General features: G+C 35.0%; 2 protein-coding genes and 1 long non-coding RNA gene across 6 annotated transcripts in view; 2 read left to right on the top strand and 1 right to left on the bottom strand.

Moving 5' to 3' along the window:
- Positions 1-617: 617 nt before the first annotated feature.
- Positions 618-4475, top strand: LOC117219872 (uncharacterized). Its single transcript, XM_033469398.2, has 3 exons — positions 618-791; positions 861-1157; positions 3764-4475. Exons 2-3 carry the CDS (start codon positions 959-961, stop codon positions 4267-4269), a joined length of 705 nt encoding a protein of 234 aa, XP_033325289.1. The 5' UTR covers positions 618-791; positions 861-958; the 3' UTR covers positions 4270-4475.
- Positions 4476-7034: 2559 nt separating this feature from the next.
- Positions 7035-27757, bottom strand: part of LOC117219845 (globin-1) — a 32373-nt gene continuing 11650 nt past the window's right edge. For all 3 annotated transcript variants that reach the window (XM_033469329.2, XM_033469330.2, XM_033469331.2), the window contains exons 3-4: positions 16596-16827; positions 7035-14299 (exon numbers count right to left, since the gene is read on the bottom strand). In XM_033469329.2, coding sequence (XP_033325220.1) covers positions 14129-14299; positions 16596-16827 — 403 coding nt within the window. In that variant the 3' untranslated portion in view covers positions 7035-14128. The remainder of the gene's footprint in view (positions 14300-16595; positions 16828-27757) is intronic.
- LOC117219846 (uncharacterized) lies at positions 16714-25932 on the top strand. Of its 2 annotated transcripts, XR_004490104.2 has the most exons (6): positions 16714-16852; positions 18847-18997; positions 19124-19285; positions 21778-23160; positions 24092-24483; positions 24961-25932. It is a non-coding gene; the product is annotated as an uncharacterized LOC117219846 (long non-coding RNA). The 2 variants fall into 2 exon arrangements; XR_013033902.1 differs by having other exon boundaries at positions 21778-24483.

Below are 27757 nucleotides of genomic sequence, written 5' to 3'. Positions count from 1 at the left end.
AGGTGGTAGCACATGGTAACGTGGCGGTAAATTTGAATTGAAATTTAAATTAATCGAGAGCAAAGGGAAATATTTTGACTTTAATTTCCTCATGAAAAATCTTTAGATTGAAGAAATAAATTTGTTATTAAATAAGAACATTGTTCTTATTTCTATACAATGATGTTATTGTTTTTTCGATTCTTGTGTAATATATAATAATTAGTGAGAATACTAGCTTTAGAATACTTTAGAAAAACTATTGTTAATTAATTTTTATTTCCACCTACAATCATCAGTTTAACCAGTGGGAAATTAATTCATAATTCCCTTTTCTTTAATGTAGTCAAAAAATATAGAACAGGGTCCGTCACAGATGTCCATTTTGTTAATATCACACAACACTAAGACTGCATAATAAATAAAAAGTAGGATGTATTCTATTTAATAAAAATTATATTAACTTTGACGTGATCTTGATCCGCGTTGACTGAAAATCAAACTAAACTACCATTTTTAAAACTGTTTTTTTTCTTAGATAATTGATCGGTCTTGGACTTTTGAAGGACCCTGTATAATTCGGTACTAACGACCGTATATGCGATTGCGTCGTTCGTACGTTCTCCTAGGGAACTATAGCAAAAATGCACGCAACATGGACGTCCGATGCCGCAATTACGATGTCATACATCATTCAACAAATGTGCATCACCTAATTAAGTTCGGCTCCACACATCCGGTTTTCTACCGTGCGGCGACGGTGCGGTTACAAAATTCTGCGGTTCAAAATTCTGTACATTAAATTGAAAAATGTAAGTACATTTGTTTCAAAAGATGATTGCAATACCGAGCGTCTATGTTACGTACACTGTTTACCGCAGTTTCCTAGGTGAACGTACGGTCGACGCAAACGCATATACGGTCGCGCAGTACGCATTCATATATCGGTTGGTGCACACGTACGTTGCTTTTCTGCGAAATGACCGAGTCAAGCATTGAAGATTCTGCATTGGACATAGAACTTTTCATTGAAGAAGTGAAAAAATTCCCCGAAATATGGAATGTGGCAGCAGAAGAATATCACGATAGAACGAAGAAGAGAAGTGCCTGGCTTGAGATCTGTCGTGTTTTTTACGATAAATTTGACGAAAGACATGAGCGGGATAAAAATGAAATACGTAAGTAGCTTTATTATTTTATTGTTCATTAACAACGTATTAATTAACAGTGATTACTTAGACATTACACTTCGAAATAATTTCTTTCCCATGGCACACTGCCAATGTTGAAAATGAAAGAAAATTATAGAATAGTATACAGTCATGCTTCACCATAGTAAGCGATTCTGTTTCGCGATTGTATTTAGTAAGCATTTTTATCCCCACCATTTTAATGCGCATCCAGGTCCGCGCAGTTGCTTTAGAAAGAGAACGGGAGATGATCGAGAGAAACAGAATGAAACCAGAGAGCTCTATGTGTGAGTGTCCACACGGACGACAACCTAGGCCGTCTCACTTTACCGTGCTTGCGGTCTCACATTTCTCGCGCATCCGTACGTCTGGGCGCTCCATCTGAAACACGTGGCGCGATATTCGACTCGTACTTTTAGCCCCGTAGGATTTTCGACTACACAGTCCAGCGTGGAAACGACGATCATTTCTACAATTAATAAAATTTTAGAAAACCCGTAAGCTACATTTCAGCTAATGGTCTCTACTTTATGAATCTACAAAATTTGGTTAATTAAGCTATTTCAGTACTTTTTAACTAGGACGAACAGCAGTCAATATCCTACTGTACGAGACGGAGTTTCAGAAAAACGAATAATTTCGCAATTTTATACGATTTTTACTTTCAAAAATTTGAGAAATAAAGCTAAAAATTGCATTCATATCCTCTTAGAAAGACTACATATTTAATTTAGTAATTACCTACACAAAAATTCTCAAACTCAGAGTTTTAGAGAATTAGAGTTAAGAATTATTGAAGAGTGGAACAATTTACCGATAAAAAAAGATTAAAATGCAGTATGAAACAAATCCAAAATCAAAATGAAATTTTGATCCGCAATCTATAATGAAATTAGGAATATGTATAAGGGTATGTTGTTTATGAATCTGGGTTACATAAAAAATTTTATTTTATTTGGGCATCGATATTCTCATTTCTGGAGTGATTAAGGACGAACATTTCTACTTGCATGAATTTGAGGCCCTGAAAAGAGCCGTTATTATTAAATATCAATCTGTCATTATGTTTATTAAATATCAATCTGTAATTATGCTTATTAAATAAGCAATCTGTAATTCTGGAGTTTGAGGCGCACGATAGCCGAGGCACGGGGCTCGAAATGCGCCATATCGTTCTACGCAGAATGGGAGTGGTGGTGGGTTTTTGGCTAGGCGTGCAAGTATGGCGCAAAGTTCAAATTGCAGAATTACGGGCTGCAATCGAACCATAGAAGCAACAACAACCTCCTATGTTCCACAAGGAGGATAACGAATTACGTTAATAACTCTAATAATAACAACCTTATAATAACCAGCCTTATTCACTCCAGAAGTGATAATGTCGATGCAATAATAAAATATCATTTTCTATGTTACCCAACCCACAAACAATATTACCTTATATCCCTAGTTTCGTTCATAGTTTCGACAATTGCGAAATTATTCATTGCTTACGAAACTCCTTTTCGTAGAGTATAACATTGATTGTTGGCCGTCTCAGTTAACAAGTATTGGGATGGCTGAATTAACAAAATTTTGTAGATTCATAATTGTAGAAATGGTCGTCGTTTCAAAACATTCGAATATTTCACGGTCGAGTATTTCAGATGGAGCGCCAGGCGCGAAAAGTGTGAGACTGCAATGCGAGACAAGCTACATACATTGGTCGTCGGTGCGACTTGTTTAGCTTCTGGTTGTGTTAAATTTTGTGCTCTCTTGCTCACTCACCACTTCGTCTCTTTGTCTAGAACTATGAGAGCAGCACTGTTTAGCTGTGAAGCGTCAACCAATCAAGGGAGAAGCAGTTTCTCTACCTGTTTCAAAATTCTAAGTCGGTTGCTCCTGCCTTGGTTTACTATGGTGAGGCACTATTGTAGATTGCTTTTTAAAAGTCCTTTTAACCTATAAAGTCAAATAAACATTATAGAATCTAGTATTACGGTCGTATTAATTAACTGTTCTAATGATATGTATTATAACGTTACATGTGGGGGCGACACACGTAAACTAATAAATTATCTATTATTATAAATTCGTAAAATTCTTGTTATTTCGTAGTGTTAAGCTAAACATTGAAAATATTGTAACTATAAAGAAATAGGAGTCACAATCAAGTTCTTCGATACTAAAATTTAAAAAAATTCAAAACGTGGAGTTAGTATTTCTATCTCAGAATATTTTTCAATTATGGAGAACACAACATGTCTTTATTAATTTTGTTGTTGAGTTTAATTTTTTTTTGTATTCGAGCCAATCTATAACATAATTAAAAATCCTTTTGTCATCCGACGAAAGTTTTCCCCTTCGTCTGTATCAAACGTCAAAATACACTTGGACTGAATATTGAGTCTATCGTTTATCAACTTCTCATAAAAATCTGACTTCTGAAACATTGTACTGTTAAAATCCTTATCAAAAATTTATAAACCTATTTCAAATAATCTCGATTGCTGAATGACCAATTTTATATATTAATGTTAAACAAAGATCAGTCTGATTACGCACACTATGCAAGTATGTACCTTTTATATTTACGTAAATATATTTGGCTTCAGGTAATAGATTAAATAAGAAGTGGAGGAACGTCAGGGACAATTTTCTTAAAAGTGTTAAAAAGAGAACGAGATCTGGACATGCGGCTGAGAGAAGCAGACGGTATATTTATGCTCGTCAGTTGACATTTCTTCAACAAGCTGGCATCACTATAAAACAATCTAGTTTAGAAGATCAGGACGAACAGCAGTCTCAAGATGGAACTGAGACTAAAGCAAGGCTAGATCCACCACACAAACATAAAACTCGAAAATGGAAACATGATACCGAGTCAACAATAACTGAACTTACGAAAACTACAATACCATCTCAATCAGAATCTGATCAACCAGAGTATAATGCAGACAAATCATTTTTTGATAGCCTTATTCCATCATTGAGTGAATTTAGCGAAGATCAAAAATTGGAGTTCCGTATTGAAATCTTAAATATTATTAAAAAGATGAGACAACAGAACAGTGCCTCAAGTAATACAAATCCATATAGAAAAAGAAATGGATATGCGTAACAAGACTAAAAACTTCCACGATCTACGCCTATAATTTTGTTATCACATTGTGTTTCGAATAGTTATTAAGAATAATTGAAACTGTTCCTCTATTTCTCTAAATATTTAAACTATTATAAATAATTAATTTTCTAACCACGTAGAATTAGTTAATGTATTTTTGGAATAAAAACATCTGGAATAAAGTCTTGGCCAGTAGAACATTATTTCAATATGATTTTGATTTCAATTTTAATCAAATAATCCAAAAAATTTGTTGTTTCTAAATTCTAACAAGTAAACAAACATTAGTTCAGTATGATTTCTGATTATATAAATTATTTCTGATTATATAAATTTTCCAAGAGTATACCTGTTTTTCTTAATTGTGTCAATTGTTATTTGCAACTAAACAGTTTCTTTCTCAAGTATTCAAACAATACAAAGTTTCTGTTTCAGTTCGCACACCTTTTAAAACGCAATAACTATTTTTAAACTCTACTAAATGATGATAGAGGATGCATGTTGAAAATTTTATCGAAATTGGTTTGTGTTGTTATGAGGTACGACAAATTAAAGAGCGCAAAAATTCGCTATTTTGACCAAAAGCTGTAAGAAATCTGCAATTTTTAAAATGCTTCAAACGCCTGTAGCTGGACTCTGAGTTAACTGATTTCGATCAAACTTTCAGCACGCATATAAGTTATCAAGATCTACGAAAGGCATTTTGTAAGTTTTTGTTATAGGTTCAGATAAAAAAGTTAAAAACGATGGTTTTCAATCTTTTCTTTTCATTCTAAGCAACAGCAAAATTAAAAAAAAGCTTTTTAGTCATCGTCTAGTAGACTACGTCGTCTACTAGACTAGATACCGTCGATTTTGATTACAATTTCATATTCTGTATTTTGTATTCCTGGTTTAGAATTAATAACCTCAGTTTGGGCGTAAATGTAAAATTTGTTGCTTTTGTTCTTTCGCATTTTATCTCGTTCTATATATCATTCTATATCATATTATCTGCTTCGTTCCCTTTTATTTTAATACTTCTGTTGTGTCTAGTTCTTATTAGTAACTTTCAGCTCGACTATAGCATCGAATTATTATCGAATAAAGTTAATCCCTCCAGGGAGAACCAGTCAAAGACTCAGTATTATTATAAGCTAGTTTTAAGTTATTGAGTATTGTAAATCGTCATTGTGTAACATTCCAAATAATTGTCTCAGTTTTGACTGGCTGGTCTTGCATTACAACCGGCTGTGCTAGCAGGTTTCAGACTAAGTCAGCTTCGATATTCATAAAAAGGCTGCTGATTCATAAAGGGGGTGACGATTCATAGCGTGTTCATCCTGGGATATCTCCGTAGGTATTCGGCCTACTCTCTCGGGGGAGAGTGCAGGGAGAATTTTTTCCTGAAGAAATAGGATGATGCATAGGGTCGTTCTCTAACCACCCTTTTTCGCGGTGTAGTAAGGGGCCAGCTCCAAAGACTTGCAAACATGGTACCTGTCGTGTCAGCTCTTTTGTCGAAAAAGAATCTCCTTTTCTATTTCGCAATTTTCTTCGTAATAATTGGTTGACATAACCCAGATCGCAGTTATGAAGATTGTAAAGCGTTCTTGTAACAAAAGAAACCACAAGGAATTCTGGCTTCGATCTGGTACTGACTAAAAATATTCTAATTGAAAATTTTTCTAATGTACATGTCTTCGAACATTTTGAATTTTATTCCACTGAACAACATCCTATCTTTTGTAAATCACAAAATCATTTATACGTTTAAAATCTGATAAAAAAAATCATGAACACGATCAACAGTAACTGTAGATACAATTACTGTACACGTATGGTTGTATACTTAGGATTTATTTCACTTATGTAAGATAGAATGTAATTTTTGGAAAATTGTTCGATTTTAAATAGTAGTTAGTAGATTGCAGATTTTTACGCATGCATATATTAAAACACACTAATAACATTTCTACTTTGTTTTTAATATAAGGAATATACTTTTCTCCTTATCCTGAATTTTATCAAATAATCTGTAAAAGTTAGGATTTGCATTAAAATTTGCAGTCTAGTAATTACAATAGTGCAAGGCCAAAACTTTAATAAAAGTCTCGAAAAATTTTTAACGAAGTTCAATCATTTATATATCATTTATATGTAATTATCATAAGAATTATTTGTATATAGTTTTGCTCCCAAAGTATGGTTTCCTCTAAAGCTTTTTCCATGATTAGAGGAAAGTAGACGCGTTAGCCTTTAATTTTTAGATTGATAAGTAACTCATGTGTCTATGGCGAGGTTATTTGCCATGGACGTTATTTGTTAACATTTGCCAACACATTCCATGCACATGTTATGCTGCGACACCGATTCTGTACGTATAAGATTACAGACAAGATTTCTCGCGATGTAATACCGCTTGTGCGGTACCACGGATGCGAGTGTTATCCCGCGACGCAATATCGTTCGTGCGGTGCCGCAGACGAGTAAACACGAGCTTTTGTTTTTGCTCTGGAATTAAAGCGTGTTTACTCGTCTGTGGCACCGCACGAACGATGTTGCACCGCGGGATAATACACACGTTCGTGGCATCGTACGAACGGCATTGCGTCGCAGCATTACGTCGCGAGATATCTCGTCTGTGACGTACGAACAGTATCGGTGTCGCGACATAACACGCCAGCGAGAGCGCGAAGTGGTTAAATGTGTTTATACTTACGATTTGTTTCAATCGCCACAAGATACTGATCAAATATGACAGGAAAATAAAAACGCTCGTGTAATCATTCTATATGTATACATATATATTTCTCTTCTTAATATATACATATACATATGCATACATATTTTCGAATGTAATATTCCATCGGATATAATAATACATTTGGCCTGTGTAGAACAAACAGACAGATAATGCAACGTTCGCATAATTGTAAAGTATACTATAAATTAATGTATACAATATACATAGATTTCTCGTGTGCTTTTTGTGTTTTTCTGGTGGAAACTTTCGATTAAATAGTTATCTTTTTTTGCACGAAAAGGAAGGTACGACACGTTTTTTGTGCATTTTGTTTTCTCTTATACGAAACTCTTTTTTTCCTTTTTCTTCGTCTTCTTCTTTATCGTTTTGTGTTTTTTTGTTCTTCTCTTTTGTGACTAAGGTCTGTCTCACACGAGACGGTTACGGTAAGAATTCTTTTACTCTGTAAATTCGTGCACGAAGTAAACGATCTATGAAGGAGTTCAACAAGAGTCTTCCAAAATCAAACGTGAATTGAAAATGATGTAGGCACTCGATCATCCTTCAGATGTACATAATTTCAACTTCGCGACGCCATGGAGGAGTATTAATGTATAAAAATTTCATAGCGATTTAGGAGGGAGGTGTTTAGTTCGGAAGAAAAACGTTTCCGAGAAGGTTTTTCCAACTACGGTGTGTCGAGCAAATGGTTCCTTACCATACACATCCAATGTGCCATATATACGGTTTCGCAGTTCTCGCGGACTTTCTCTCGAAATCTTGTAAAAATCCGCGGTCGTTCTGTATAACAACGATTTTCATACAAGTTCTGTTAATACCCAGTTCATGCAACATTTATCGCAGCGCCATCGTGATTCGTTATTCAATCGAAATTCCGATAATACAGTGTTGCTTTCTCAATTGCATCTTAAAGGAACATTATCAAAAACAATTCATACAAAACATATTTCCTTTTCAAACAGCTCCACTGTTTCTTCTCTTTTAGATGAAATAAAATTATACAAAGCTTCGAGCTCTCTTTGCTTTTCTGCCTTTTATGGCTTTATTGGGTTCGCCAAAAAGTAATGTCGGAATTTTCGGCAATAAATGAATGTCTCGTATGCAACAGAAATACATTAGTTTCAATTTGATCGAAGATTCGATTGTCACCGATCTCGACAGTTCCACCAAAACCCAGAGCCCGATTCCATAAGAATACATAAAATACATGATCTTCAAATCAATAGAAGTATTTGAAAAATTTCAGCAAATACAATTAATTTTTATTAAATTACACACAAAATTCTCACTTCTTAGACTATACTTATAAGGATAGCCCTTTGTTTGAACAACGGCAGGAACAATCTCTTATGGAAAAATCCGGTATTATTTATTGGCTAACTCAATATCTACTATTTTCTTAATAGGTACAAATTACATCAACATTTTTATAACGCTTCAAAGTATTGCTATTTTAATTATACTTTACAGGAACATATGCGAAACATATTTGCTTTTTAACTGGCTTCAAAAAAATGTGGAAGTTTTCGATTCGTCACGTATACGTTTTTTTGGTGTGTATTGATGTTCGCGTCCAGGTAAAATCAAATCAAATAAAGTTTCGATTACTTTACTTCTGTGTCTTTTATGTTTCTGCCTATTGCATTCGCATCTTGACGGGCACAGTTAACATCCAATTACTGAAGTATTTCTCAATTCAACCGAACTGCGAAGGCGCTGTAGTTTTACCTAACTTTGTCGATCGTTTCTTACTTCTGGTTAAGAAGAGTCTGTTCACATTGTACACGATTCTAAATTCGTCGTTAATCGTCTACGGTCGATCTTTGATGTCTAGGAGCTTTGGCGAGCTTCATACAAACGCGATCATATTAAAAATATGAGAGATTTCCTCTAGATGCTTCGTCGACCATTTTCCCATTTGTCAATCGCTATGCTAACTATAAATGGTCTACATGTTTGACGATCGTGTATAATGCGACAGATACATATTCATTTTCCCTCTTATTATTGAACACGTACTTTCCCTCTGAGGTAAATGTTCTCGACGTTATCTGCTCGTTGATCGAGGATGAACAGCTTTCGTCTCACAGCGAACCTTATCGTGCGTTATAATAGCGTCCTTACACTTTTAATTGGAGAAGTAGGCCTGTCTGATTCATTGGTACTATAGTTAGTATAGTTTGGCGAAGATGTTCCAATATTTGTGACGATGCTATATATGTTTTGATTAACGCGTTAAATGAAAAATCATGAACGAAAATCATGCACAATACAGTAAAATAATTTAACAAACGACACTGAAACTAGAAAGTTAACATTTATCGTAGACGATGGTATTTTAACTGCTTCGCATTATAAACAGTCTAGCAACGTTCAGTTTCTTCAAATATATTACAATAAACGTGAGTTTCGGAAACTAGGCAAAAATTACGTACTTACACGTGTTAATAGAGAAAATGAACACAATGCATTCGAATTTCAAATAGTTACAATTAGACTGCGAATTTTATGCGTTTACGAGAGACACAAGCAGTTGAAATACAAAACTATAAAGATATTACAAGAATTCATCATTCTCAACTTACTGAAATTATTAAATGAAAAAAGAAATACATTGTCAATCTGTCTTGTATTTTGTGTAGCGAAGAAAATTTTTATTTTGCATAAAAGTAAGCAGTCTAGTTACAACATTCCCATTATTGAAGATACTTCTTCTAAATTAAAATCTATTATGAAAGGGTTCCGATCTACATCAATTAGAGACACCTCAAACAATCGTTTAACAAACAGTATCGTAACGTATGTCCGTTGTGATCTGCAGTAACGCGTACGAAATGATACGCAAGGATAATTAGTTGTTCAATTTGCATTTTGCAGGTGTGAACACGTGATCCTATAAGTCCATTATGATCGTCTGCAGGCAGCGCTCGCAGTTTTCGTCTTCGAACGACAGCGATTCGATATCCTCGTCTCGACGAGCGAACTAATTAAGATTACCTCAGGGAGAAACGAAGGTAGATAGTATCTACTAGATACATACGTCGAGGAAGATACAGAAACAAAGGGGTTCTACATTGTAAGAACCGCCTAGGAAATTGACATTGCGCAAGGGGATACACCCTAACGATCGCATATTTTCTTTCTTAGTTACGAGTAAAAATCTATATTATCATCTCCTGACGGTCAAAGACGACGTGCATTCCTAACACCATTTTGATTATACACTATACAAATGTCGATCGAAATGTATCGCTTAATGATCCCTGCGAACGCGATGCGTTTATCACTTGGTGCTCGGAGATCTTGCAAAAATAATATTCCGGAAAATCTGACAGTTTTTATTACAAAACTTTGCTCTGAATTGTTGCAGTTCAACCAAAAGAGAAATTGACATTTCCTTAGGTGTGTACAGAGTGTTCAACGACAGATGATCTCGGTAAAAATGATCGATAATCAAACAATTTGCTCACAAGTTCGCGGCATTATTCACTCGCCGAAATCCACACGACAATATTTATTAAGAATAGCAATAATAAAAAGAAAGCAACAACACTTTATTATTTTCTTACTGGATTACAATAATTCATTTTAACTATATTGCACTTCACTCGTTTATTGCATACTGCTCGCATACATTTCTATTTACAGCACCCAATGGTATAGTATATACATTTGTTCTTTTTTTACTTCACGTTAGCATACTTATTCCTAAACTTAAGCTATTTCTTCTCTTTCTCCACTCTTCCTCTTCTACTTTTTATTTTCCATCCTTTCTCTTCCCTTCAACAGACCCTCTAAACATGATTGTTTACTCGAATGATGCAACAGCTATTCTCCACGCAGAACTATTTGTATCTTTAATATATTTATTCTCCCTTTTTTTTTATATAACTCTCTCGTCTTTATTTCTTTCCTTTCTTCTCTGCTTTATATAACTCATCCTCTTCTTTACTACTGTATTTCTTCATTTATGTTACTTCTGTCGCTTCTCTTTTGCTTAACCTCATTCCCAATCCTTGTCACATTCTTCTTCTGCGGCAATGTCATGAAGTCCTTATCAGTTGATTATTATTTCATGTATTTTATTCTGTCTTTTGAGCGCTTTGATACATCTTTTGGTTCGATGCGAGAACTTAACACATCCAAATCAACGGTGAAAGAAACGGGTTCGAAAGAGACCGTCCCCCTATATCTCCAAGAATGATCGAAGCTCATTTTGTATACACAAAACAGTATGTATTTCGAATCCCGGCTTTCCATCATTCTTAATTGGTCGGTTTTCGACTAAAATTCGCTCCCAGCGAAACGATGATCGTTCGCCATAGAAAACAAGGTGTTCCTCATTAATAATCTTCTTCGCATGCCGTTGCATCCTGCCGCGCTTGTAACCGGCCTAATGGGTTCTATACTTTGTGAGAATACAGGTTATCGATTTCTTTGCCGGTTGCCGCGGCACTTTCCAATATCGCACCCTTGCAACGGAGGAGCGACTTTAAAACACCCCGTGACACACGAATTAACGTCGAGTGTGAGTATGGTCGTGGCAGATACATGCTACACTTGCGCCGCAGATTTTTCTGGGCGAAAATTCGCCAACTGGAAACCCTGGAATGTCTCGTAAACCGTAAAATGTACAAAGTTAGTATGAAAGTAGCTTGGTATGGAGGGGAACATTCGCGCGGTGTGAACAACACTTTTTATCAACGTATCGTACTGTGTAGGAACTTTCGATCTGTCTAAAATGTGCAATGAGAAAGATTAGCTCCATGGCTCTTACGGGGGAGTGCAATTTGTGTGGTGTATTCGAACGGTTGAAATTACGTTTATGTGTGCAAGTGATTTAGATAGTATTTGAGAATGGTAAACTGAAAAACAGCAAGTAGTTCTTGAAAGGCTATTTGTGTGTACAGTTTTTATTAGAGAAACTTAGCAAAATTCTGTCAATCGTTACATCCCTGATTTCCAAGTGTACTTTGTTATCGTAAGGTAACAAAAGCCTGTAATTTCTGTAGTTTTTCTCTCGTTACAAACTAGATTCACATAGCTTACGTTTACGACTAAAGCTAACGAAAACTTTGGTTAATTTTCTCTTACTTATCTTACACATTTGACAGCGGTCACGGTGCGAATGATCGACGTGAAATATAAACAACGTTCGAGGAAAAGTATCGTAATAATTACAGTAAATAATTATTGGCAGTTGTTTGAAACAATTTCACAGTATCCACACATTGCGATTATATTGTTTGGACATCACGGTCGGTATTACGGTAAAGGAAACAGCAAATTAAGTGTTAAATCGTCACCCTATATCTGTGATAAACATTTCTCGTTCGGTGAAAAATATTTGGAACGTGATGCAAGATCATGGTGATCGATAGACGTTAGTTTACAAAGAAGTTCATCGATGAACATACAGTATTCTCTAAAAAATCTCTAACTTTCTGCCTTCGAAAATCTCGAATTTATATTATCCTCCTACCTACACTCTTTCGCTACCCTTGGATACAGTGTCGGAGATTTCAAAATGAAATCAATATAACATATTTCCAAGCATTTGGGTCGGCGAGAAAATATTCTCGTTCAGTTTCATGAAAATTATCAATACTGAAACGCGAACAGAACGCAGATATTAAAGAGAAATAATATTTTTTAGGATCATTTGACCAACCTAATATAACTCTACATTAACAGTGAATGCATTAATAACAGACGTGTATATAAATCAATGGTAAATTGTTTTATTTAAATGATATTCTAAAAATTTCATAAAACTAAGATCCATTTAACTTTGTACATAGTAGCCACTATACCAGTAAAATGATAACATCTGATAAGCTGAAATTCAGTATGTGTTTTTATGCATGTTCGAAATAACAGCTCAAATTTTTATAAGATATTTTATTAAATATTGTGGAAGTTATTAATAAGCGTGCAGCTAATGTCACAGAAGAACTTTCAATTGAGCGCTTTGATTAAGTCCGTTGTAATCATATAATAACGCACACAATATTCAATAAAACAGTTTATAAAAATTTTCGTCATTACCTAAAGCATGTACGAATACATGTGTAAAATTTTACCACATTAGGTTTTGCCGTTTATTTAAAATTAATTCGCAAATATTGCACTGAGGACACCGATTTAGAAACTGCGTCCTTAACCCACAGCAACCCATGTTTGTCAAACCTAAATAAAACAAGGATTAGAAAAATATACGATACGATTATAATCGATGAAACTGTAAAATCGCAATAAAATATTATCTTAAATCGTACTGATAAAATATAACAAGACTCGAACGATTCGAATAACAAACGCGTGACGTTAAAGTTACACCGTCTTATAGAGGATTATTAACAAAGTATACGTTGCAGCAACGACTTAAAATTATCCAAATAGTATCGCTGTTAGCATCGTTTTCACCAGGAAAATTTCAGTTTACTCGCGAGTGTACTACCTAGCGAAATATAATCGCGAACGATCGAAAGCAGCCGGATACGTCGATTCGCATCGCTTTCAGGAACTGACCGACGTGTCCATCGTCTCTTGGTATCCTATCGTAATGGGGCCAGGATCGCTATAAAAAAGTTCTCTTTTGATCTGAAATTGTTGCCCGTCCCCAAAATCGTCGACAGATCCGGACGGAATGATTAGAGATTTTTCTAAGGAATACTGTACTCGGATGGCCGCGCTATCAATCGTCTTTGACCGTCAACAGAGTTTCACGACTTGCCTCGTCATCGTCATTTCCCCTGCATGATTTCATGCAACCGAGACCCGCTCGAAGGGGAAATCATCTCAAATCTAACCACCGACGACGCGTCGTTCCGAACCTCTGTAAAAAAGAACGTTATTCGACGTGAATACATTATATAATTCGTCTGTCTCTTGATCTGTTATGTCGTTCCGTTTGCACAGAAACGAGGATACGTTTTCCATTTTCTTTTCCATGAATGAACGATCTCGCGCGATCGAACGATCGAGTCGTTCCCGTGGGATTGATTGCTTCCCAATCGAGAACGGAACCCCCGAACGGCTGGGCGATCAGGAATCGTCTCGATCGATCGTTAAAAGTTTGTGGTATTTGGTTCCTTATGACCGAGACGACTAGGATTTCGTGCTGTCGGTTTGTGCTTTGTCCTTCTGGGCCTTGTTGAAACCGTCAATCAGAGTCTCGATTATGAATTTGATTGTTAGTTTGTAGATGTTCTCCACGTTCTCTGAGTATCGATCCTCCAGCGTCCGCTCCACGGCTTCCAGGAACGGCTTCTCGATTTTCTGGAAATCAAGCTTGTGTAAATATGTGGCTTACGATTTCATGCTACGAAAGATTAGTAACAGAATTTTGCGGAATATGGGGAAAGTTAAGACTCTTGGAACTTTAGACTGGTGGTAAGGGCCACGAGAAGTATTGACCTTATCTATAATTGATGAGTTAACCTTTTGCATACGAATGACGACTCTAAGGCGCTATTAAAAATTGCTGTACCACGTTACGAGATGATTTTCACGCTATCAGATTTATATGTACTTAAAAAGCTGTTAAAAGTGCAAGCATTGTACGCTTCAATTTCACATTTATAATTAGACCGCGAATTTTATGCATTTCTGATGGAAATGAATAGATCAAATACAAATGAGTAAATACATCGAAGGAATTTAAAAATGCTACTGCATTATTTTCAACTGAATAAAATAATCGAAGAAAGTAAGAAATGTTTATGTAACTTCTGTATCTTGTAAGTAATGCAGACAGTTTTTATTTTGCATAAACATCGGCAGTCTATTTATAATGTGTAATATATTATGTAAAATGGAAATACTGGAAGTTAGGAAACATGTTTAGGATTTCGAATTAAGATAGTTTTGAGTGCAAAAGGGTTAATAATATTTTAGAAATCAGAGATTTACTACTGAGATCTCTTTCAGAAAAATTTTCAATAGCGACAGAGAATTGAAGCGAAAACCAGCAGGTTACTTTTTATAACATGATTTTTAGATTCTTTTAGGTATATTACTTAAAAGAAAATTACATAAGTTTCTTTTTGATGTAGCACAGCAATTAAAATTCAGGCAATAAGTTTCGAATATGTTAAACGAGATACGAGGAACATGTTGATATCTGCCCAGTTTAACATTTTTTCGTAGTTCGTACAATTAATTATTTCAGTATGTAAAATTGAAAATAGTTTTTCAATTTAAACGGAAAAGAATTTTTTACATGAGAATATCCTACGCTCGCGTATCGATTTTACAATTTGAGATTACCGAGATACATATTCCGTTACTGAATTGTAGTTAATAAAATCTAAAAGTCAGTGTTTCTGGATCCTTTTCAATTTAGGAGTGTTTTATCGACGATGCAATGAATCCTTTAAGTATGTAGTTGTCACGACTAAATGAAAAGGAATTCTTTACAATGAAGGTGCTTTACTTTCAGCTATATTTTCAAAAGGAAATGTTAAATCAACTAGTAGCTGCAAAGGAAATATAAAAACCGACTCTTCAAAATTTTTTCTAATTTCGCAGCATTTCATAACGCATGCAACGAATTATTTCAGCATGGAAAATTTGAAAATTCTCCTCCAATTTGAATGGAAAAGAATTTTTTACGTGGGTGTGTTGTATTTCTGGCCGTACTTATCAGTGCGTTAATAAAAGTACGGTTTGCTTTCGTAATTTAATATAACTGCGGCACCAAAAAAAGTATTCAATTATCGAATCGGTTCAATTAACAAAATGAAAAGTGCAATACGATGAATTGTTTTACTACGTAAAATTGAATATTATTGTCAAAGATTAATAGAAAAAAGATTTTCGTCCCAAAATGTTTTATCTCTAAAAAAATTCCCTAAAATTTAGCGATTGTTATATTAACATTTTATCATCCTACAAATGTTTAAAAATTCGGTTTATTTGAATAGATTGTAATAAAAAGTAATTTTTGAAGTTTGCTCAAAGAATGGTATCAGTAATCAAACGTAAAAAAATAGCAATTTGAAACGGTTTCCTAGTTGCATAGTGAATTGTCACAATCTACAACAAGAAACAGGAATGTTTTATTTTCTGCACAAAATGGGAGGGGGAGAGAGAGCCAAAGAGAGAGAGAGAGAGAGAGAGAGAGAGAGAGAAAACGAGAGAGGGGGGGGGCGGCGAGGGTTTCCGATCTCTCCCTTTGAAGTTTAAGAACAGTCCAGTTCCACTAACGGCAGAATGTGTTATTATTCCTTCGTCTGCGATCATCTACAGCGGGTCACAAAAGGGTTCTAAAGATGACATTTAAAAGGCGAAAATGCGAGTGACAAAAATGAACGGATCTTTTGTGCCGGCGCGGACAAAAAAGCGTTTACGTGGAAGTCAAGGAAGAGGGAGAATTTTATCCAGAACTTCTCTGAGCCGGAGTGCTTGGAGCTATGGTACTTTAGTTTGGTAACAAAGAGTAAATTGTTTCTTGAGCACCGATTGTGAGGCAACTTTCTAAAGGGCGATGTAATTCGCGTTTCTGAACACGGACAAGCGGCCAGAAAAATGGAACAGGATTAAATAATGTATTTGTTAATTGGTGACTGCTTACCCAAAAATACTGCGGATTGAAGCCAGGAATTTTCGTGTGCGTGGCTCCGACTTGCTGAAGACAAGTCAAGAAAGTGTCGATGTCGTCGAGCCCTTTGATTCCTTCGTCGAGGGCCGACATCACTTTCTCCGCGTGCTGCGCCAATTCCATGCTGTTAGTTTGCTGCTCTTTCGTCTTCAATTCGCGAAATTGCGTGAACATATTTAACAACTCCTCGTTCTCCTCGAACAACCTACAAATGGGCAAAATCGTTCAAAGTAAGTTTGCTTCTCTCTCAACCGTATCACTTTAGCCCCCATACGTTCTTCGCGGGTTGAGAATTCATCCGTTTTCTGTTTTTAGATACCGTGCATTGATTTCTTTCCATTTCTGTTATAAAATTCATTCGTTCAACTTGTGGAGTTACAAATAAACTATAATTTGTTGATTTAAACTGTAAAGTACGCGATTTGGTGAATTATTAAATTAAAATCTTTTGTGGAACTATTTTTTAGGAACGCATGGGAGTTTAGAAGATTGAAATCAGCTTTTCTCTAAACAGTTATTCAATCGAAATTCTTATGTTATTCATTATTTTAAAACGATATCTGTGTTCTTTAAATAAAATAATGCATCTTTTTCTTGCTATTCGCATTGTATGCTATTGGAATGATTTCAGCAGGTAATATGCTATTGCGATGAAAGCCTAATTTTTAAAAATAGTGCAATTACTTCGATATTGCTTACTTAATGGTTTAGGATTCCTTGAGTTCATGAAATCCATAGCAAATTTTTACATGTTTTTCGAACAAGCCTTAATAATATTCTCATTAAATAAGTATGTATTGAGAAATATTTTTGTAATTTTCACAGTAGCCTATTATCATATGTGCAATGATTCTTATTAATATACAATGGAAATCATTTCAATTGTAGACCTTGATGCATATGCAGGATGCATATACATATTAATGAAAATTAATAATACTTTTACTTCATATCTACCATAAGATACTTGCAAGACACAGAAGCTACATACAAGTCTACTTCTGTTCTTAATAATTTTTCCAAATTAAGAATGATACAATGGTATTTTTAAACTCTTCAAATGTTTGTACTGCTTTGCATTCGATGTATTTTATTTTGCTATACATGCACACAAACCGCGGTCTACTAATAACTGTACCAATGATAATTCGCGTCGAATAAACGATTGTAAACGAAATGTGGTTAATACAGATTATTAAACACGTTGCATCAAATGGCGAAGAGTTGATGAATTAATTAAGTTCCGTGAAGGAAACTCAAGAGAAGATTACACTGGCTGAGGAGCTGATTGAGCTTCTTTCGAGAGTCGAGTGGGATAAGAGGACTCGACCATGTTTTGCGAAGCAATGATAAACGTTCCCTTCTTTAAAAACAGTAGTCTTAGCTCGAAATCTAATGTGAAGCATCTCATGAAAATCTCTCCGTGTCGACGATTTAAAACACTGAATGTTTTCTTATACAAGTTCTTGTTCGACTCTCAGCTACTTGAGGATGCAAACAACAAAACCTTGCAGAATTGCAAGGTGATTTCATGCCCCAAAATTATACAATAGTACAATAGTACCTTTCGTCGTGGCTAAGATATTTAATTATTAACATATATATTATTATTTAATTACTCGCATAAGATATTTCAAACACGTGGGATGGTATTGAATTTCTTAGTGCCATTACTTCAAATCAATCTCAATAAATAAACAGTTCTTATGAACTGTCAATCATACACTGAACACGGCAATATAAAGAATATTCTTATTTTTTTCGAACATTATAAAGAATTTTAAACAATTGAAAAATGCACAATATCTTCATATAAAAGAAATGAGAAATAGTTTCATTGTTTATATTGATTAAGACTCTGGGTTTATAAAATCGCATTTAGAAAAGCAATTAAAAAGAACAGCCATTTGCAATAGTTATATACTGATTTACAACAAACAAGAAATTGTTCCATTCTTTATATTCATTAAGGCTTCGTATTCATAAAATTGCATGTAGAAAAGAAACTAAAAAGAAGAATAGTCGTTTGCAATAATTATACATTCGTTTATAACAAACAAGAAATAGTTTGATTCTTTATATTGATTATGGCTGTGTGGTTATAAAATTGCATTTAACAAAAAGATTGAACAAAAAGAACACCCATATGTAATAACTACATATTCATTTATAACGTGTACAAAATGAAGTAGCTGAAAGTCGACTAATGATGTTTATTCGTTAGATTCACAGCATGTTCGCCCACTTCCTGCAGAGTTAGGAGAAAAATAAGAGATACTGGCGTGCAGTATTTGTCTCTATCAGTCTCGCTGGTCGCGTGCAACTACTTGGCAAAGTAGGTACCAAATTAGTTGGCCGGTCAAGGACTCTGAGAGGTAAATTCCATCATACTATCTCTCACCTTTGCGCTTTGCTTCTACTCGCCTCCGCTCGACCTTATTGTTTGCCTTAAAACGAGTAAAAAAAGAAACAGAATCATAAGGCTGAGGGTTCCTTTGTAGGAGACACTCTGTGGATCGGGACTCCTTCTCGCGTTCTGTTCCTGTGTTCACTTTGCTATCGTGGAAGATGAAAATGGGAAAATGTGTCATGGATACTGGAGGTACCGAGTGTTTCAAAAGGCAGTCTAATTCAATGGACGTCCAGAATCAGTTTGTGGCAGAGTAAGTGTCCAACGTGAGATAATGGATTCGTGCAAAAATAATACATTAATGAGCAATAAGATTTACTGGAAGAATTGTTTTCTAGTAAAACATTTAATTATTGTTATTCCCTTCTAACAATAGAAATAGATTTGAAAATATTATGGTACCTTCACAGTGTATCTCTTATGAGATTAAACAAATATCATTAATTTGAGTTCATTTATGTCTTTCAATATGTTCCACTTGTTAGAAATGTAACAGGACGATTAAATTTAAAATCTTCGAACCTATCCTTTTAATAAGAAATTTAATGCAATAACATAAAAAATTGTCACAATTCTTTCATATAAGCCACTTTTAAGCTTTAACTTAAAATAATAAAAAAAATCAAATAAAATTTAGTAAGATTAAATCAACGTAGCAAAAAATTGACTTACACCATTTTTGCTTTAAACGATGCATTTATAATTGCAATAAAGTAATATGATGAATGTACATAGATTGATCCTAATATCACTTTTTAAACGACTTCTTAGCAAAAGCAATTTTTCCGTTCGATTGTTCTATCTTTGGGACAAAGTTCTCGTAATTTCGGTGCTAAAACGGCATCGAGTGCGAGGGGTTGTGGAAGTATGATGATCGCAGCTATATTGCAGAAGGGGAAGTAATTTGTGACGTCACTCACAGTTGGGGAAGTGGCTCCAAGCGGCCAACTAATTAGGCGCCTACTTTAATGTGGCGAGGAAGAAGTGTGCCGGCCTTGTAGATATCTGCTCAATTATCTTTCGCTTGATTGCATTTAGTATTCAAAGATTATCTAGCGGAACAAAACGCTTGCTATACACGTCGTCGTACTCGCGTGTCCCTATTTGTAAACACACGGCTAAGTAAATCAATTATCGCATTCAATTAAGAACATCAATTTGTCGAAAGTTTCAGACACGCTCGATCGAGAAGCACGAAAATTGAAATGTTAATTTTAAACAGATTTTTCCGAGAGCAGATGCAATCTACTCTAACTCTAATCGGGATTTCAATCTTGCCGTAATTCGCCAGCAGTTCGTAGCGTGATCTCATTCCCCGTTTAGGCGTTATTTACTAACAGGCTTGAAATCGTATAATAGTTTTACGAGACGCTTGTTATTCAAGAATTTTTTCGGCACAGAAACAAGAATATCTTTCTTAATTTTCTTAATTTCGTAATTTTCCGAACGTACGAAGCTTAAAAAATCCTTCCTCGTACATTTTAAAGGGCTAAAATCGAAGTTTCAGATTTACGAGACCTTCGTCGCTAGCACATCGTGAACGTGGTTAGCGACTCGAGCAGTCGACCATGTAACGATTGATTTTGCGCTCCAAATCACGGATTTATCGTTTGTGATATCTAATAACGTCTTGAAAGGAAAAACTACCGTTCAGACAGTATTTGTTTCAGTTACGAGTCAAAGCTTTCTGCATATACAGAAACGTTTATGTTAACAGAACGTTAGTCCGATTATACGGGGTGTTCAGTTTGACCGAGTATAGCCGTAATACGAATAAGAAAATGTATGGACTGCTTTGAAAGAACCAAATTGACCTTGAAATATCCTTCACCATTATATGAATGAAAAATTATTAATACTAGTCAGAAGAAACACCCTGTAGATACCAGAAATATTTTTATTTTGTTGTCTGTATATTACTGGTAGATATCAGAAATATTTTTATTTTATTGTCGTAAATTACTGTAGATATCAGAAATATTTTTATTTTATTGTCGTAAATAACTATAGATATCAGAAATATTTTTTTTTATTGTCGTAAATTACTGTAGACATCAGAAATATTTTTATTTTATTGTCGTAAATTACTGTAGATATCAGAAATATTTTTATTTTATTGTCGTAAATTACTGTAGATATCAGAAATATTTTTATTTTATTGTCGTAAATTACTGTAGATATCAGAAATATTTTTATTTTATTGTCGTATATTATTGTAGATATCAGAAATATTTTTATTTTATTGTCGTATATTACCAATTAATTCATGAAACTAAGTTTGATTACAGGATTCAGAATCAGATAACAGATTGAAGTAAACGGATTCATGATTGTAATTGACAGATATTAACAATATTTTAATTTTAATTTTGCGTTCTATCGATTAATTGATCAAAATAAGATTGATTATAGGATTCAGAATTAGTTAACAAATAGAAATAAAAGTTTTTCAATTTTCAGATTCGTTAAATATCAGAAAAGCTTTATATTAAAAGACATGAAACATATTTTTATTCACATTGTATCATATAACCTGGGATCATAGAACTCTCGAAATCAAAGGACATAAAATAGAGATTATCTTTCTAAATCCGTAAAATGTTCTGGTTAACAGACATCAAGGATATTTTTCATGGTTTAACAATAATAATAATAATTTATCCACTCTAAGTTTGATTATAGATAAAACTACTTAACGATAAAACTACACCATATTTTAATCAAATCACTTTGTTTCTCCTCAAGATTTCGAAGAATATATTGCAGTTTATTTTACCCACCCTATGTGCAATACCGGTGCAACGACGTCGCAAGGAGACCCAAAAAGCCTGTGAGAGGCACCTACCCATGGCCTTCTTGGTCTCTTCACCGAATGGCAAGTGGAGAATACGTGCATAGGGCAGAACGGTGCACCACCACCTAGTAGCAAGTATTTGACCCACATTTCTATCAACAATCGTTCGCACATGAAAGGTCAAACGAATCTTCAAAAGTGCGAATTCAAATGCAAACGCTATGACAAAAAGCCACTGACAATACAATTATTCAAAATATGACAACGTTTTGACTGCACATATTTGGGCGATGGAATTATTTGATCAAATTTCGAAATGGATAGTTGGGTTGATGAATTGAGTGATTTGCTTATGAATGATCTACTTAGGTTTATGCGGTGCGTCAGATATATTTAAAAAAATATAATAGTTAGTTCTCTTATTGCCATACACATAAGTCGTGTAAAACCTATTTTTTGCATTAATACTTGAATCTCCAGATAATATTTGATAAGGTTTTCGAACAGCTTTTCAAACACAATAATTTTTTAAAAACTAGACTAAATTATTTGAATTTGTTTGGAGTTGTTAGATGGACTAGTTTACTGTACAATCAGTAAAATATTTCTTTTTCAATTTTGCTGTTATTCAGAATGAGAAAGAAAATGAAAATGAACAATAGTTGTATTCTATAACATAGTTTCCAAAAGGAATCTTTTAGTCAATTACGGAAATATTTTATCGATTTTAAGTATTACAATCAGAACTGACATAAATATCTGCAGTTCAGTACGAATAATACCAATCGTAAAGTTCGGTTTGCGTCGAATTTTCGTTCAGAGAGAAATTGCGTTTATCGAAGGATATTGAAAACGTGTGTATGCAATATTGATTAAATTGCTTTGGTTTCATCTAATTTTCATGGTTGCCAAGTCGGTCGCCAATGCGTTGAACAGTTTCGAAAGCTCTAAAGACGAGATTATTGGGGATCGAAGCTTTCAGCCTCGAAATTCAACCTGCAGAGGCACGATTTGCGAAATCATGAGAAAAAATAGCAGGGGATAGATAGGAGACATGAAGAAGCGAGATGATAGGCTGATGTGCACGTCGGCTCGTCCAGGAACAACCCTGAGCGTACTATTTCTGCGTTCGGTCACGCGAATAGTCTGAAAATGCCAATACGAGGAAGCCCATTGTTCAGCAATGGGTGGAAGCGAAAATGAAAAACAAGGAGCGCGTGTGTTTCACGCGGAACTTTCGAAGCTCGAACGTTCGTGAACGATGAACAAATAAATATGCGGTGTTTCAGGTATTAAACGTTTCACGATGACGCCTCAATCAAGCCAGCATAAAGGTATAATCGACTCGTTGACGTCGGAAAAGAAAATTCCATTTGACACGAATGGATTTCATTATTCGTGACAGTATTCTGATTTAGAATTTGGTAACAGCTGAGAGTTTTTAATTATATTCCTTTGTAGTTCGTACGAAAGACGAAGTTACACGATTATTTTCATATTTTTGGTAACATGAACCAATATCTTCAAGCAACTTTTTATAAACTTTTACTTACAAAAGGAGCCTAACAAATTTAAACTAAAATTTCAAAGTGACGCCTTCTATCTTTAAATGATAAGATATTTTTTTATTTGTTTCGACCTACACAACAAATGTTCATACTAATGAAAAAGATATTTTATATTTGAGTTCTAAATTACCCAAATCATAGCAATCAGATTACAGTAAATTCTTCCCAATTATCCCACAACTTGTTAACAAAAATGGACAACTTGTGAAGAGGGGATACGATTATTCGAGCCTTGCTAATTAGTATAATTAGTTATAATTACTTTTTATATAGTATAGCATATTATATAGTTATATAGTATCTTTTGATCGTATTCCCTCTTCCCAAGTTGTCCATTTTTGTTTACAAGCTGAGGTACAATTGGGCAGAATTTACTGTACTCTGTTTTAAAGGTCTCATTCAAGAAAGTGCATTTCATATAATTTTCAGTACTTTCGATTAAGAAGAACGCATTATGTACCTCAATTAATACATATGTTTGCATAAGGATCGATATCAGACAGTCTTTCGATTTCTTTATAACGAGCTTAAAAGTAACTGAAAGAATGACACTTCAGAATACACCCTTAAAACTCCCCTCTAGTGTGGCAACATTACATTCTTCTATGAGACTCTAAAGAAATCTAATTATAATGCAGTGTAACTCGATGAAACAATGACAGTGCGAAGTGTTAATATCACTTTGCAATTTTCACAGAACCATAATCCTCGGATGGAACTAAATTGAGATGAAACCCCTACGGACACCATCGATGACGTAACAGAGCCCGGACCAGGCCCGCACACATGCTATTTTATGGTCTAGTGCGAAAGAACAGAAAACGCAACGACCCTAACGAGAATCGTATACGGGTGGTGGCGTTTGCTTCTAGCCCTAAGTGAGCTCGAGTCCTTCTCATCTGAAACTGTGAAGTGGGTCGGCGCAAGATGTAAAAAGTTCTTCGCGGTCACAGAAACATATGTTGCCAGTTTGCTGCACAGGGTGTCCAACTAAGACCTGCATCATTTTTTTTTTAATTATTAAAGGAGAATCCCGGCTTAGAACGCGAAAGACGATTTTCACGATTTCTTCTTAAGGAGAACTACGAGGCGGGTCTTTTTAAAACTTTTGAGGGTAATTCGTCCCATTTTCAAGAAATGTTTACTAACTTCTTCGTTGGAAAAATACGTGTATAAACATTTACGCGCGCCTCGTCATTGAACGTGCAAACTGGCGAGCATCTTGTAGTTTTTCATTGTTTCCAGAAACAACAAAACAAGTAATATTCTTAATTCTAATATCCTACAATTTTAAAGCACAAAATTGACAAGTTATCGGAACTTTGAATCAAAATCTAACGGTTTTGGCGAGAAATTTTCGCGTTATCGGTGCAAAAAGAATTGTTTGATTCGTTTCTTTTTTATACATGATTCGGTTTATCGACGACAGTTGTCGCGATAACATGAAAGGGTTTCTCTAAATTCTTTCTCACTCGTTAGCGCAACTCAGAGATCTTTCTATAGTTAGTTGCTGGCTCGGATAGGGTCGAGCGAGAGCAGTTTTCTGACCACGGTAAATTATTTCAGGGCATCCCTTTGTTAACTTATCCTATACGCTCTAGTTACGTTCAGAGTGCATCAATACAGGAATCCAATGATTCAGTAACAAGTGGATAGATAAAGATAGAAAATAAAGGGAGAGCGACCTCAACGCATATAGAAGAAGGGAAGCGTGGTCTGAACCGGCTCTGGATAATGGAATCTCTGGAAAACTGAATTGCGTACCAATCACGAATTCGACGATTTGCGTACTCAACCTGTTTGCTTGGTGTCTGACGTATAATTTATTTCGTTGCATTTTAATTAATGCAGTGTATTAAGTAATTTTCTTCGAAAATAACGTAAAAAGCGAGGATTTCGTGTAAAAAATGTACTTGCATATTGCTGATTTGTATAATGACTACATTATGCGTCACGCCGTAAGGAAACTAGTAAAAAAATCTGGAATTTTATCCAGTCATATCGCGACATAATCTTAGCAGCATGTTAGTGCTCAATTCATAAGCTAATAGGTCTGTCGATTTTAATACATGAATCTAGTTTCACAAATCCCAACTACGTAGGCAAAGACATCGATGTAAAGAAGTATTCATCTATGCTACTTTATACGATAAACAATCATTAGCACCGAGCAATAAATTAATAACATTTTGCAAGTGGCAAATTGCAATTTGCAATTAATAACATTTTATGACTCATAAAGGTTTTCGACAGCTTTGTGTGATTTAAGTACAAATTTGTAAATTTTGTTCAATTCTCGTGTACAGTTCTCGAGAAAAATAATCTTGGAAAACAAATACATAAAAACAAACAATTTCTAACTTTCATATTAGTCTGTGGACTTTTCTGAATAAGATGATGAAGTTAAATTTAACATTGCCATGTATATGTAGATTGCGGTGCACAGATTACACACATATAAGTTTCCGTACAAATATTTAAACAATTAATAAGAGGAATTGTGAAAGAATTAAAAATATACTACTCAAAAACACAGAATCAACGACAGAATTTATTTTCTATACCTTTTTGAAGGAACCTAACCCTGATCTAACCCTAACTTAGAGGGCTGTTATTATCAGTGCAGTGTGTACGGTGGTCAAGAACACATCTGATACTGTCTAAACTGTTTCTAAGAACTGTCTCTTATCTAAATTCCGTTCTAATGTGTGACTTGAATATATTCCCTTGTCATTCCCTTGACTTTTTATCGATTTTAAGGTAGCTATCATTGTTCCAGATCACTGAAAAAACGCGACTGTGACGCTCTTTTAACAAAATTTACTGCTCCAAAAGAACAATTGCGAACTCGTATCAACGAGAATTGACGAATCCCACATGCTCGTTACTTCACTGTGTTACCACTGTAACTGCATCGACAAATTCATCGATGTGTTACACGTTGACCTTCGCATGACCTTTCGGTGACCTACGATATCGACTATGCTCCATTATTACAACTAAAACGCTGTTAAGCACGCATATTAGCCTTTTGCGTTACTTTTTTTATTCATCTAAAGGTTATGTTGTCATGATATTTCGTTGCTGTGCATCAAGGAAGATGACATCGTTGTTGTTAATGGATGTGTTCAGATTGCTCTACAAGCTGTCGGAATAATTAAGAAAGAGAACAGTTGTTGGGAGCAGAGTGATTTGAAAAATTGATGTATATGAAATTCATTTGCGAGGAAAAATCGGTCGTAAAAGCAACTCCTGGTTATTGTTGGAACAGACGCCCGGCTGACCCATTCTGGTAGAACCAGGCTGCATTGTGAGCACTGCAAGACAAGTTCTGTCACTGCACGTTATTTCATGCAAGCTTGAAAACTTTCTACCGAGCGCCACATTGATTGAACGACACCGTAGAACACCGAGTATACGTGGAGTCTAATATTAGATGAAATGTTGATGGATATTTGGGTCTAACCCTTACTATATTATTATTGATTTTATAGACGAATGCATGAGTGCACAGTGGTCAGGTGAAACAACGTTGTGTTGCCGCGAATATACGGGGTGAGACGTATGAATGGAATATTTCGAATCGAGCAAAAGTTTCGGGTTCGGCCGTTTGACCCTTGATAATTGCGACTTGGAAATCATTTGTTGAAAATTGCAAACATGTCGCTTGGAAAATAACAAAATTCGAAGTTCACTGGCGTGTCACTTTTGGATCCTCGAAAATGTTGTGTACAACGTGGGTTTCGATAGCTTTCGCTATGGGTGACGGAATCTTCTTTTGACACGTGTTTTCGCCAGTTGGTTTCACCACATAAACATGAACACAGGCGGCTATAAAAAAAATACATGTCGAATATTTTTCGATGCTCCACTTGTGTGCAAAGTTCTGTAACAAGTGATGCGTACGAGTTGGCTGACGTCCATTGTCAGCTCCGTCATACCCTATACTGTTAGCAAGTTTGTTATATCGTGAATTGAATTTTTAATGTTCTTGAAATTACCGCGGGAAAGGTGGCATTAGAAGAGAACTACGGCTTCGATGACAGATCATTCAACACTACGAATGTCACATAGTTCGTATACGATTGAAACAATTTTTCATGGAATCAAAAAATTGATGAAGTAAGTCAAACTTTGTTCGGATCTGTGAGGTGTAAGAAGGTTACAAAAGCAATCGTCTTTTCTATGTCCATGTTTCATTGAAATTTAATTTCATCCAAATAAACGCAGTTAACAACGAAACTAACAAAAGTGATTAGATCGTGATCTTTATTTGCATTGGAAAATCGCTCTAACTTTCAGCCACCTGTTGCTGAACAGCTTCTACAGATTTTTTTATCTGTTTTGGCACTAAAAGGTTTCG

The sequence above is a fragment of the Megalopta genalis genome, chromosome 7 (assembly GCF_051020955.1).
Source record: "Megalopta genalis isolate 19385.01 chromosome 7, iyMegGena1_principal, whole genome shotgun sequence".
Lineage (NCBI taxonomy): Eukaryota > Metazoa > Arthropoda > Insecta > Hymenoptera > Halictidae > Megalopta > Megalopta genalis.
This window is presented reverse-complemented; position numbering and strand designations above follow the sequence as displayed.